The sequence below is a fragment of the Protomyctophum parallelum genome (genome assembly GCF_964188405.1).
Source record: "Protomyctophum parallelum genome assembly, chromosome: 6".
NCBI classification, from domain to species: Eukaryota; Metazoa; Chordata; class Actinopteri; order Myctophiformes; family Myctophidae; genus Protomyctophum; species Protomyctophum parallelum.
The window spans coordinates 16,111,658-16,126,816 of NC_139701.1; the positions used below are offsets into that span (position 1 = coordinate 16,111,658).

A 15,159-nucleotide genomic window follows, 5' to 3' on the forward strand; every position below is an offset into this window, starting at 1 on the left:
GCCGTCACCCAGGCAGATGCGTGCACGCAACCTAGGTCGCTTCTCGCCCTCAGGGAGTCTTACTGGTCCTATGTTATACTGTTTTTACTAAAATAGCAGATCTAATCTGGAATCGTCTTGTTTTACGAAGTCCCTGATCTGAAAGCCATCATTCATTATGCCTTTAATCAGTTGCATGACACATTGAAAAAATGCAATCCAGCTCCATAATGCTGATGTATTTATGTTCCTTGGAGACCAGGGATTGTTGATTAAAGAAAATCAAACAAGGATGTAGATTTGTGTTTGTCTTGTGCCACAGGAGCGGGTGGTAGTGTAAAGGGTATATGACAGGTCTGTTAGGTATACAGCACATTGTCCTGCTCACACCTACAGACAGACACAAAACACTCTAAACATACAGGGCGGAGCGACTGAGGGTAGACATGGAGACGCAGAAGGCTGCATTGTTGTCTCCATCAGCCGAAGGCATGGGGAGAGTACAGTATATTTTGTCTGTGTGTTCTGTCCGTCCGTGTACAGCCAATCTCCGTTAACCCGGTCGATGCCAAACGTTGCACACACACTCCCTGGATGCCAATGACGAACCTCTGCCCCAATGTTTCCCCAACGGCCTGTTATAGCCAACCTGAGGCTATAACCGATCTACGTGAAACGTTGCATGCACACTCCCCAAAGGAAAAACCTTTGACCTGCATATTTCACATCTGACTGTTTAGGCGACACCAGGAGGCCGACTTTTGTAAAACATATTTTTATATTACTCTTCCAGATTCTGTCCAAAAATCCCGCAAATCGTTACACAATATCTCTATAGTCATGTGCTCAAGACGAATCTGTCCGATATCTCATATTACATCCTAATTGGCTAACATTGGCTTTCAAAGTTTGCTGGATTGGAGTACAATTTGTGACATTTTTTACCCACTTTCCTACTAGGCTGAGGAATATATCACACCCTTTTCACATTGGCCTGTTATAGCGCCATTAATTTTCATAAATTAATGCCCCTCTTCATCATGTACTACACATTGTCATACAAAAGCAACTAATAGCAGCTCTACAAGCTTTTGAGCTTAGAGCTAAGCTTAGATCTGCTACTACAAAATGTGTTTTGTTTTTATTGACAATAATATCCCCAGCACTCAGCAATTCCTGATGGCACATATAGCACTTGTATGCAATACTTATATGAACTTATAGATACTATACTTGCTGCCTGTGTTTCAACTGAAATAATCGATCAATTAACGATGAATGTGTTGATTAGTTAATAAACATGAGCAATGTGAAGAATTAAAATTGGATTATCTCAAATAGTCTGACAGCATGGCTGTCATTTCATGAAAGTTACATTAGCACGTGAACATTAAAATAGCTATCTTCAAAGCCAGTGTTGTGATACTGTACGTCTTCATAAATTACACCGTATAAGTAACTTGATCGGACTCAACACAAATTTCAGAAGTAGCCTATACTTTATTCTCCAATCCTCATGACACACCGACCGGGTGGCAAAGCTGACAGCAAACGGCTAAAAGAAAAGAGGACGAGACAGGCACTCCCAAAAACAAAAACGGCTTAAAGGCGCCAGTCACAGCGATCTGTCTAGACACATGTGGAAGTCATAGTACAATCAACACTGGGATTGTCGGGGCAGGTGACATTAATTGCCAAGACCAAAAAAGAAAGACATGCTATATCCGGTTTACTTCCCGTATAATTATATATATATATATATATATATATGCTTCAAATAATTTGATAAGAAATATAAGATAAATTTACTTCCTTTGCACTGTATGACGGAGGTATTTTGAGATTGTGGGAGGCAACACTATAGTTTTAATGATTTTAAAAGGCTTTGCCTCTTTTTTACTGTGTATTGTTTTTTAATGTGAAGCACCACGAGTTGTGGAGAACGGTATTTTGCTCCCCTGTAATGCCCAGTGTGTATTGTGGAAGTGACAATAAAACTGATTCCGATATCCTGATATATAGCTACAACACTATCAGCAAGAAATACATGTCCAATTTGAAAAATACATAGTCCAAAAGCTGAGGAGCAGGCTGTGACCGAGATTTCCAGAAACGCCTTTTTACTGTAGGTTTTCACCAGACATGGGCTGACATACAGAATTTAACAATAATAATTAATAATTCACAATGACAAAGCCTAAATGAAAACTGGCTCAGTTCAAGTGTTTTGGCTAAGTGCGGGTTAGATAGTAATAAGCCATCATACTTTGTGTAGATTTGAGAAATAATCACAAAACAAATTGAGTTACTAAATTCAGCAAAATTGCAAACTTAGAACTGAACATCCCATCAGTAGTGCTATTTCAGTTGCTCTACCATATATATATAATCGACAAGGACAAATTGACAATATTGAAGCTAAGCCAAGTTCTTTCTCTGTCAACATTATAGTGTTAAAATGCATGCATTAAGCACTTCCTTCAATTGACATTTGATATCATGTTCCCCCTATTTTTTACCTTTATTTACCCAGGCAAGATTCTGAGCAATAGCACTCTTTTACAGCTAGCCAAAAACAATATGTCATATACATGAGCTTAAAACTTTTTGTATGACATCACCCAGACACCAATGATGGTGATGAAGCTGACTGATATGAAGATGATGTAGAAGATGAAGAGCAGGCGGTCAATGATGAAACCCACCTGGAGCCACTCCTCAGAGCTCTGGTTCCCTGTCAGCTGCTGCTCCACCTGGAGGCGGATGGCCTGGAGGTCTTTACCCAGACTCCTCAGCTGCTCCAGGGCCTTATCCTCTACCTCTGGCCCCTCAGCCTCTGTGGCTTGCTCATCAGCCTTGCCCTCCACTGCCACCAGAGGGCAGGCTTTTGCATCTATTTTGAGGAGAGCAGAGCAACACATTATTATGGCAGTGTAAAGAGCACGCATGGACAGTTGATGTTAATTTGCACAAAGATCTTCTGTAATATACAGTACCAACTGAACACAAATAAATACAGTAGCCTATGACACAAAATACCAAAATAGAAATTATTTGCTTATTGGCAAAAATATATATAAAATATTGCAAATAATTCCAAATCCCATTGTTGTTCTCATTCTGTAGTAAACACCGCCAGAAAACAACAACATACAAAATAATTAGGTCTTCCTTTGCACTATACTATATGCACTATATCTTTGTGTGTCTACTGTGGCACAATAATGTATAGCTACTCTGTATGACTGATATGACACAATTGCAACATTAACTTTTCCAAATACAAGCATACATGCATCAGTAGACAGACAAATGAGTTGTGACAATACGAGTAGCTCATAGTCATACAATAATATAGGCTTATATGACAGGGTCGTACATGTTACATTATTTGTCAATTACTTGCATGCAGGGGGAGAGGTGGTGTTTAAGAGTTAGTTGCTTTAGCAGACAGTTTGAGTATCAAATGGAGTTTAGAGGTTTTGTCAGAAGCGTTTAATACTTTTCATTGGTTCAATATTTGATTTTAACCAACACACGGACATAAAGCCAAAGGGTGTTCAATAGCACTGAATTGATTTATGCAAAACAAAAAATGGAGTTAGGTGGTTTCCCGCCCAACAGCAACGTACAGTATATGTGTGTGTCACAGTCGTGCGGTATAAATTACTACCTTGTGCTGCAGGATTTGGGATGACCGTGCCTCCTTGCCCTCTAGGCTTAGGAGGAAGGCCTACTAGAGAGCCCAGGATGTGTAGCACAAACACCTGGACCCAGCGGGGGACCGGAGACAAGTTCCCACCCGAGTACAGGAGCTTGGTGATGAGGATGGTCTCTAGTAGGCTGGCCACCATCAGAGCCATGCACAGACAGAAGAACACATCTGGGAAGAGGAGGATAGAAGAGAGGCTAGGACACTGAAGAAAATAAATCTCATCAAAATATATTAAAGTACAACATGCATGGCAATTTTAGGTCCTCTTCTTTAATGCTTTCTCCGTCATGTCCGTATATACTGTATATATATACCCCCCAGCTGGAGGACGTTAATTTCAAAGTCTGTATATATACGGACCCCAACGTATACTCTGTGTATATAATGGTTGAGCCCCACAGCAACGTTTAACACAAAGCGTGCTAACGATTCTGATTAACTGCATGCCCCTCACTGCTACGATGATAGCATTAACGACCAACCTTTTCCTAGGCCAACAGTAAATGTTCTCTTACAGCGAGAATCACACAGCATACCTCAAAAGAAAGCGTAAGTTGTCCACTCCAATTTTTACCATCTTCCATTCTGGAGATATGTATGCTTTTGTAGTAACGTATTCTTCTTGAACAGAAAGCCTAATTAGGAGCGGTTTTATGTCAGACGCTGTGTATCGCTCCAACTCGGCTAGCCGAGTTCGCCTGTTTTTCCTCCGAGGTGGAAAGACTGTTGTGAGGCGGTTAGTGTTGCTGCCGAGCCTGCCCAACTCTCGTAACACAACACAGCGCATTTGCAATGTTCCATCTGACCGGTGTTGATCATCATGATAAAGAAATAACCGCTCGCCGAGGGACGATACAATCCGTGAGTTTTCTTGTTTGAGTATGAAGAAAAAAGGAGATAGAAATCTGAACGACAGACACTCAGTCACACTCATATTACACACAAGACTCCGCTGAAACACACAGGAGGGAGCCCTCCCCTCCCTGAAACAAAGAGAGAGAAACAAGATGAGGTGTTTTTTACACTTTATCACTAAACCCTGGCGAAATTCACCCTGTAGGAAAAGATCACACCAGTGTGAACCAAGTGGTGCAACTCCCGTCTATTGGTTCTCTGTATCGTTCTAATTTCTTCTCTGTATCGTTTGCGTCCAGCAGGTGGCAGCCATGTCACATACTTCTCTCGTTCCAATTTCACACATGCGCACACCACTCGTGCTCATGACGGATACGGACATTGCTGGATGTAGAAGTGGTTGCACCACTTAAAAAAGTGATATGGAAGGTATACTAGGACCCACCCACCTCAGAAGACATCAGCAACATTATGAAAATCACCTGAGTTTAGTGTCTTTTAAGTGCTGGTTAATAACTATTAACTAACTACCCTTATTACATTGACCAGAATGTCCATGTTTTCTTTCATGTTAGGGGTCAACCAGATGCTATAAGTGCAATTGAGGAGGTGCAAGTATAAATTCCAGGATTGCCAACAAGCGACCCAACAGTAGCAACGGTGTACAAATAGTCATCATTTTTTGAATGGTTGAGTTGATTAATCAAATCATCTCAAATTACTTGTTGGATAATAATACTGACTTATGAGAGGAATGCCGTTTCCAGTGGTGGGCAGCAGGTCGTTCATCATGAGCAGGAAGACGGTGTAGCCCAGGATGAGGGTCATCTTGAAGGAGGAACGGTCGGAGCTCTGAGGAGGAAGCAGGAAGCTGAAGAGGTCCACTGTGATGAGGAAACAGCTGGGAATGATGAGGTTCACCACGTAGAGAGTAGCCCTGCGCCGCACCCGGATCTGAATGGAGAGATGTTACAGAGGCCAGTCAAATTATCCATCTATACAAGAGGACAGTGGACACACTTTGAGAAATTATGTGAATTACCCAAAACGTACTGTATACAGTAGGTATAGAAAAATGCTATACCAACAGATAATGGCCTCCAGTTTGGACATTATATTGCTAAATCCTCAACATTTTAAGGAACCAAAAGTAAAAATGTCACAAAGGGGGTGCATACGTTGATTATATATACCAACAGTCCGACAGGCATTAGTCCGACAACACTGTTGCTCCTGACATGCGTGGTTAGTTACAACTAACCCGTGGCGTGGTTAAATTCACCCGTGGCTCCCGATATGAGTGGCAGGTTAAAACGAACCCATGGCTCAAGGTTTAGGGTTTTGGGTAGGGTGTCTGACTGTTAGTAGCCTACGTTGGACCAAACATGCATGCACATGTTTTCCCTGAACCCTCCTATACGGCTATGGCCCATGTGGAGACTATAGGCTGATGGATGATGAGACCAGAGCTAAACGGAAAAGTTTTGCAATTTCAATACTGCAATATGAAATACATACGTAGAAGTAGAGCACATCAAACGGGTCTCTGTCATCGGTGCCTCTAATCAGTGGCTTCTCTACGGTGATGTCCTCCAGTTGCCACTCCCCCATGGTCGCAAGCACATGCAGAGAATGCTCCTGAATTTCCTCTATAGTCCAGGCCAGTTTCAACTGAATGGCAGATACTGAAAGAAAACATGAATTTAATCCATATTCTCTCTAAACTATGTAAAGACTTGGTTGAAATCAAATAAACTGTGTCGTTCACATGAAAATAAACTGTGTTGTTCACATGAATATAGTTTAAGTGGGTTTTAAGGAGAGATTTAAAACATGGGGGACAGACTCAGCAAGCCTGATCTCCAGGGGCAGTTAGTATACTATGGACAATTTAACACTTACTGCGGTGAATGTAGGAGTTGTAGGTGAAAGTGCAGTTCTGGACGTCAAAGGGGAAGTTGTAGACGTTGAGGTTACAAGAACTGACCACTTTGAATGGCTGAGAGTCATGAACTATGCCATCGTGGAACATGACCATATATGGAATATATGGAGCCGAATTCTCCTCCATGCTGAAAGGAAGACAAATTCAGCATTGATGATTATAGGAATTGTGACTGTGGTTATAGGAATATTATTGTACAGTCAGAAGAGGGCAGGAACATATACACATAGGCCTATTGTGATGTCACCATATTGTCCATCATATGAGGGCAATTATTACAGAAAAAGTGGAGTTATTCTCCAATCAGATTTTGATTTTGATTTGGATCTCTTTTAGCCTTTCGGCTAATCTTCCAAGAGTCCAGAAATAAATTAAAACATAACACAATACATTATAAAATAGTACATTTCATTACAAAATTACATTTCAAATTACACTGATGCTAAACGACAGTGAGTTAAATGTTACAACATAATAAAAATACCTATACCTCTAATCCTCAACTCATACAGCCGCACACACTCACGCACACACAGGCACAGCATAAGCCTGCCCACAGACAGACACAGTTCATTCACCTATCTATGGTGGACTATGCATGGCCGTCCTCTTCCCTGAGCCAGCTGAAAACCTGACCGCATACCAACAATTTACAATTTACAATTTAGGCATTTAGCAGACGCTCTTAATCCAGAGCGACTTACATTTAAGCAAGAACAAAAGCATGGGAATACATCACATAAAAGTATTTATCATGAAACATGCGTAAGCTAAGAAAGTAACAGTGGAATATCTATATAATGAAACTATACATACACTATACATATAAACTATACATATTTACTACTATGCTATACATATGTACTATGGCGTGCTATGACTAAATACAATACAATTATAGTGCTGTCTACATAACATGCTATAAGTCTGTATAAAATGCTATCTAAGCCAACATAAATGCTATCTAAGGGGTTAGGGTAAGTGCTATGGGCCATGATGGAGTCTGAAAAGGTGGGTTTTCAGGCTACGGCGGAAGATTGGTACCAACACAGAAACTAGAACAAAAAAACAAAATCACAGCATGATAGTGCATCAATAAAATCAATCTCAGCTATAGTGACGAGTTCCATAATTTAACTGCCCTAGAAATAAAAGATCGGCCTCCCATACTAGTTTTTATTTTTGGTAGAACATAAATATCTTTGTGTCTTGATCTTGTGTTGACCTGATGTTTATCTCGAACTAATGTTAATTTATTCTTTATGTTTACTGGTTTATTAGATGTTTTTATTTTAGAAATCAATGCAAGAGACTGTTTTCGTATGCATTCAAGTGCTGTGGGCCATCCCATTCTGTTATGCAGTTCACCCGTGTCAATTTCATACCCACATCTTAAGACCATTCTAGCTGCCTTGTTTAGTGTGATCTGTAGTTTTCTCATATCTGTCTGAGTTGCATTGCCCCATACTGCACAGCAATAGTTAACGTGACTATAAATCAGACTACTGGATATTAACCTCAACGTCTCTTCAGATAAAAGCCCTGTAATTCGCCCAACCATTCCTGCCATTTTCATTACCTTTTTGGAGATATCTGTGGTATGAGCTGTCCATGATAAATTGTTTTGTATTTTAATTCCTAGTAGTTTGACTTCTGTGACCTCATTTATCTGTATCCCTCCATAAGATAAGTTCCATGGCCCTAACCTATTCCTTTTTCTGTTGGTGCATATGACCATATTCTTAGTTTTATTAGTGTTCAGTACTAATTTGTTGTTCTCAACCCATTTAACAACGTGTTTAAAATAATTCGCCAGGTGCTCATGCAACTGAGTTTGTGATTCAGCTACTGCAGTGATGGTTGTGTCGTCAGCGAACATGTGTGCATTTGAGTTGGTTAGTACTAATGGAAGATCATTTGTGTATATGATATATAATAGAGGACCAAGACAACTCCCCTGTGGAATTCCACAGGAAGTAGAACGAGATGAGGAAAATGAGCCGTTGACATATACAGACTGCTTTCTGCCATACAGATAGGATTTCATCCAATTGATAGAATTCTGACTGAAGCCATAATGATTTAATTTTTTTTAAAGAATTGTGTGATCAATCAGATCGAAAGCGGCAGTGAAATCTAAAAGTAAAATGGATGCAAGTTTACCTTGGTCGAGAGCATTCAGCCAGGTATCCGTCATCTCAATGAGAGCTGTTTCAGTGGAATGGTTTTTACGGTATGCATGTTGGGCATGAGTTAATAGGTTATTTGTTTCCATGTATTTCCATATATAATCACTAACTACTTTCTCCAGGATTTTACTTAGAGAGGAAAGTAGGCTGATTGGTCGGCTATTTGGGGCAGTAAAAGCGGATTTACTATCCTTAGGAATAGGGCAAATTTTTGCATGCTTCCATGTTGTCGGAAACTTGCCTTGTTGCAGAGAGATATCAAATAGGTATTTCACAGGTCTAGCGATAAATGGGGCAGCATATTTTAGTAATTTATTATCAATGAGGTCATGCCCTGGAGATTTGTTTTCAGGGAGCAACAACAACATTTTCTCAATTTCGACAAAAGATATGTCTGGTGGTAAAACAAAACTGCATTCTTTCCCCTGCATAATCTGTGCATCTATATTTCCCACCAGTTCTTCGTTTGAGGCATTTACATGCATATTGGACCTGAGATTGTTTACCTTGCTTTCATAATGGTCAGCAAAATGATTGGCAAGGTCTATTGGTTTTGTCTTGATCATTCCATCAACCTCCACACTAACAGGATTTGTATTGTTTGATCTACCCAGCAAACCATTTATTGTGTTCCATGTCTGTTTTGGGTCACTTTTACATTTCTCAAATGCTACTTTATAATAAAGTGATTTTTTCTGACGATTTAATTTTTACAACAAAGTTTCTGCATTTCCTGTATAGCATAAGGTCAGAAACCAGACATGACCTGGATGCAGTGGCTTTTGCCTCATCCCTCTGAGACATTGCTTCTCTTAATTGTTGATCAATCCAGGGGGATGGTTTAGCTTTGATTGTACTTTTCCTTATAGGGGCATGATGGTCAACGACCTCAGTTAGCAGCTTATTAAAACAATCGACAGCATCATCTAGATTCTAGATCATTCTCAAGATACACCAGATACCATGGAACAATGCCCAGATTTCTTCTGTAGTCCTCCAGTTTAAAATGTTTAAGGCTACGCCTTATAGTCACTCTAGGTGGCCTTTTTGGCACCTTAGTATGTTTTGTGATGCTCACAATATTATGATCTGTCCAGGATACAGGAGTAGATTTTGCCTTTGAGCATTTTTTCGGCACATTACACAGTATCAGGTCAATAGTACTTTCCGTTCTATGCCCATACCTATTTATTGAGGATCGTGTGATATCTTGTACCATTTGCGATAAATTGCTACTTTCAATAAATTGTTCAAACCTAATCTTATTTACCGGTACATCAGAGTTAGTATGTTTCCAGTCCAAGTTAAAATCACCAAGACAGTATAAATCAAACCTTTCTTCCAGAGCCAAATCAATGCTTTCCAAGATTTTGTCCATATACAGGATGTTTGATTTTGGGGGTCTATAAACACATCCAATTAATGTTGGTTGTTGAAAGGGTAGGTGAACTTGGATCCATAGGATCTCTAGTCCATTCACACACAGATCCTCCCTCACCTTAAACAGCAAGTGCTCTTGTAAATATAGGGCAACTCCTCCCCCATTCCTATTTCTGTCCCGCCTAATAACATTGTATCCTTTAAGATCAATTTGTCCATCTGTTATAGTTTCATCAAGATGAGTCTCAGTAATGGCTAGCACATGCAGATCATTTCCCTGTACAACATTTGATATATCATTCATTTTGTTCACCAAACTATTGATATTAACATGGGCCATATGCAATCCCTTCCTTGACAGGTGTAAATTCATAATCTGTATGACTGTTTAATTTCATAGATCATCATACACAGCAGATTAGAACAGCCATGGAGTGATCTCTGAATCCTTGAACAGCTGTCCATCAATATATAGCCTGTCCACCGCTATGACGGCTTTGTGCTCTTTGGCTCTATATTCTTTGAGGATGGGAGTTAGCTTCCGTCTCCTGTCATTAATCTCTGTCGGGAATTGGTCGTTCATCCAGAAGTTAGTACCTTTAAGAAGCTTCCATCGGGATTTCACAAGATCCTTCTGTTTGAAGTGTTCAAAACGAGCGATGATGGGGCGCGTTTTATTTAACCCCTTCCTGCCCATTCTGTGGACTCTTACAAAGGGAATGCCCTGAACGGATTCCTGGGGTAGTTTTAAAATCAGAGGAGGAGGACATAATCATCGTCCCATCAGGGGAGAGAACAGAAAGACCAATAACTTGCCTTCGGCAAGCGCAATAATAATACAATCACTTGTGTGAAGTTATATTAACTGACAACTATATTAACATACAGATCTGCTATTTTTGGCTAATGTTCCCCAAAGAATAGGGATCCTGGGTTAATAGTTCATGTACAAAAATAACTACTTTTTAGTAGTAGTTTGGTGTAGAGGCAGAGCCAGGTTCTTTCTGACTAATACAGTATTCAATCAATCAGTCAGTCAGTCAAAAAGGTTGCAGTCTGTTCAACGTGTGTTTTTAAAACCTGCAGCAGTGCTGACATTTGAATTGGTTAGGAGATAATGCTTACAGAATACAAATCTAGGGCTAGGTTTTGATTTTGACTGATGCTGCCCTACATGAGCTGTATGTATATGTACCATAGCCTATAGGCCAAAATAACTCACATTAGATTAAACTTACAATTCATTGATCACCACGTCTGACCTCCAAAGCTTTGATCTTGGCAGGGTAATAGTTTTACTTCCACACTCATCTGCATCCCAGCTTACAAACTCATTTTTCCACATCTAAAACAAAATACAATTGCATACATGTTAATGCGTGGTCTATTTTGGCTGTCTCCATTAACACTGTATTTGGGTAAAAGGCCAAATCACGATTGTCCACCTCGTCTGAAAGTGAATTGAGTCTAGCGGCTAGCTTACTTTTTTCTCCTTTAATACCTTTTTTTTGTATCACCTAGGGGAAACTTCCAGAATACTACACATCATGTAAATAAAAAAAATTGTATGCAACATTTTGTGGTTTGTGCTTAATTCTAAGAGTTCGGGTGACTGCTGAACATGTAAAATTGTTGTGTCAGCATGCATACATCAGACGTTTTTTAATTGATTGAGTACTTACTAATTCTTGCCAGATATATGTTGTCAGCACTTGGGCCTTTTCATTCTGGAAAAAGTAGAATTAAATAGATTCATCACATCAAGTTCCCATGTAGATGTGAGGATTCATACGGGAACAACATGATCTAATGTGGCTAGTGCTACTCTGTGCCATCAGTCGTCCATGACAAGGGCCCCCAATCTCTTCAGGCTGTGACACCCCCAAAATAATAATAATAAAAATCTTACCACTCCAAGAATGGCATAAAGGGTGAAGCCAATGCTGACATTGGTTGGGGTAGACATGTGCACGACAGGTCTTATGGAGTTCAGGTCGAAAACTGGACCAAGAGCCTCTAGGAGAGCAGGGAGTTCAGGCCGAGAACAGTTCAACATGGTAGCGTTGCATGGAGCTATGGAGGAAAAGGGACACTTTGTTAGCATAGCCTACCAGTTGAGTGAGCTGCTACAGTAGACGATCTTAGTTTTGGGACAAATAAGTTTGAAGATGATGTTAGTAACTACACATTTTTCTCTATGTTATGGATTCTGGCTAAATGTTGATGCTGGATAGAATCCTGACAGGACACAATGTATTTATCACATTATTTATTAGGAAAGTGATAACATAGATGGTCAGCTTCCACGGATTGGTCAGCTGCCACATTATCTTCTCTAGGGATTATAAGGCCGCTGACCAACCTGGACCACTAAAGTGGGCAACCTTGCTACTTAATTGGGAACAACCGTGTCAAACATGGACTAAACTCGGTCGCCAAACACCGTTTCTGAACATGAAAGAGATAAATAAAGCCTTGCCAAGCCGTGGCAGGAGCACCTGTTTCTGTAGCATGAGGCGGCTAGACGTACAAGCACATTCCCAGCCATTTTTATAGTCTTTGGTATGACCCAGCAAGGTGAAAAGTCAGATAATCCAAAGTATTTCCATCAAAATATATGACTACTCGTCATTATGCAGAACATCTCGTTTCACAAGGTATCATACAGTGTATACAATTTATGAAATTATTTTGGAAATAGATCTACAAGCTCACAACACATCACAGTGCGACACGTTGTGAGCTTGAAGATTGGCTATTTTTAAATATCCAAATAGGGCTGGATTGTTACTGTATGTTTTGTAATAGTAATCAAAATCTACAAAGTAACCGCAGTAACTAAAGTTTTCAAATAATTGTAAATAAGTACAAAGTACAATATTACAGTACTTGAGTGAATGTACTTAGTTACTTTCCACCGTGATCGTCTATATTTGTATCCCAAACTATGCATCGATCGGTACCAGTTGCTGAACCAATCGTTTGCCCATTATGTGATCCGTATTATAGCAACAACAAAGGAAATCTGGGAAACTTCACTTACCAAGTGTGAGCAGTGAGATGAAGATGAACAGAACCTGAGAATGCTTGGCTGTCAGCAGCTGGCACTAAAACATTGAGTACACATTAAACAACAACTATATGAGCATACCGTATACGTATCAACTCACTGTTCTGTGGTGGTTCAACCTTGAAAAATGTCACTGGTCTAAAACTAAAACTAATTTAAAGTGGTACGTAACTTTGTGTTAGTATATACCTTTTTGGGGCGGTTACATTTTGTCTCCCTGCTTTGAGATATTTAGAAGATTGTGTCAAATGACCCGTCTCACCTATGAAACAGGATCTGGATTTCTGGAAGATGTTCAATTTATCCCCTGAGCAAGCATACACTCATGTGTCATGGTAAAAAAAAAAAAAAAAACAGCATTTGCAGAGCAAACTGTTCAAATCCGGGGTAGAAGAGGAAAGTTATATATTGCAGCTTTAAGTCTAAATATTTGAGCAATTGTAAATTCCCTTGCTAGCTTGAATATGCTCTATCTTGGATAGAAAAGACAAAAGAAAATCTTATCCATCTTATCCAATTTATGATGTTACCTGTGTGATCCATCGACACTTTAAACAACGACGCTGTTAGTATTGAAATGTCGTGACTTTTTGGGTTCATTGCACTATAAAAAGGAGCTCACTTTTTTCTTTAGAATACTGGATCTTCTAGTCTTGGAATATGTGATTTGGAGACAACCACACTAAAAAGACAAAGACTTTTCTTGGTCCTCGTAATTAGATAATTGGATAACTTTGTGGAATATTTAAAATAATTAGGATGAGGGTCTCTTTTAAGGCAATAGGCAGCATCATTTAGTTTTAAACCAGTTAACTAATTAAAAAGATAAATATAATAAGGCCTATATACGTTTTCATTGGGGACAATTGGATTACTTGGATAACATATGGCAAATGTCTTTGCATAATAGTGTCAGCCTTTTTTTTCTTTACAGAACATTAATAAGTATAGGCTATATTATTTAGGAGGTTGTTATAGGATATAGTAACTCATATTGTCGTTTTGACTTTTGTAGTTTTAGGTTTTTACAAATTTTAGCGTTCATGGTGTACGTGTCATAAGAAAGGCAATGATTGAAAATGAACAGATGCTCAATTGTTCATTCAGTAATATATTTTCTTTTTTATTATTATTATTACTGATATCAGTAAAGGTATAGCTCTCCACCGAACAGACAACTACAGATTACTACAGAATGGCATGCAGTCGAATGAAGTTGGAAGATCAGTTGGTTGGACGGTGTGCTACTATGGGGCTTTGATGTATTTTTTTATCAACAAGCCCACTGCTATCCGATGGTCAAAAGCCGCAACGACCCGACGCAACTGTACCCACCGCCCATTCAACAGCAGATATAACACATTAAGGACGGGAACAGTTATTTGTAACAAGACAGGAACCCATTTTTAGTAGTTTTTTCTTCTTTCTTTTTTTAAATAAATATTTGACATTTTTCAGAAAACTTAGGTCAGGATTTAGAATCGGCCTCAAGTCTAAATGGATTAACAGTGTACCCACCATCCATTCAACAGCAGATTTAACAGTGTACCCACCACCCATTCAACAGCAGATTTAACAGTGTACCCAACACCCATTCCACAGCAGATTTAACAGTGTACCCACCACCCATTCAACAGCAGATTTAACAGTGTACCCACCAGTGGCCCACCCAGCAGATTTAACAGTGTACCCACCGTCCATTCAACAGCAGATTTAACAGTGTACTCACCGAGTCACCGTCCATTCAACAGCAGATTCAACAGTGTACCCACCGTCCATTCAATAGCAGATTTAACAGTGTACCCACCGTCCAGTCAACAGCAGATTTAACAGTGTACCCACCGTCCATTCAACAGCAGATTTAACAGTGTACCCACCGTCCATTCAACAGCAGATTTTCGGTAACAGACGCTTACCTACATTGGTGTGGTGGAGAGCTACCTTAAGACCGGGTAATTATCCAGTAAACATAATAAAATACTGGGAATTATTATCCATAAAACATAAAAGACTGGGAAATTATCCA

The 15,159-nt window shown here is 39.6% G+C and overlaps 1 protein-coding gene across 1 annotated transcript; it reads right to left on the bottom strand.

Moving 5' to 3' along the window:
- Positions 1-2,576: 2,576 nt before the first annotated feature.
- Positions 2,577-6,160, bottom strand: LOC310859871 (5-hydroxytryptamine receptor 3A-like; the record flags this gene model as incomplete). Its single annotated transcript, XM_083766638.1, has 4 exons — positions 2,577-2,872; positions 3,653-3,862; positions 5,293-5,503; positions 6,068-6,160. The coding sequence occupies 4 exons, from the start codon at positions 6,158-6,160 to the stop codon at positions 2,577-2,579; spliced, it is 810 nt and encodes a 269-aa protein (XP_083622764.1).
- Positions 6,161-15,159: the final 8,999 nt, after the last annotated feature.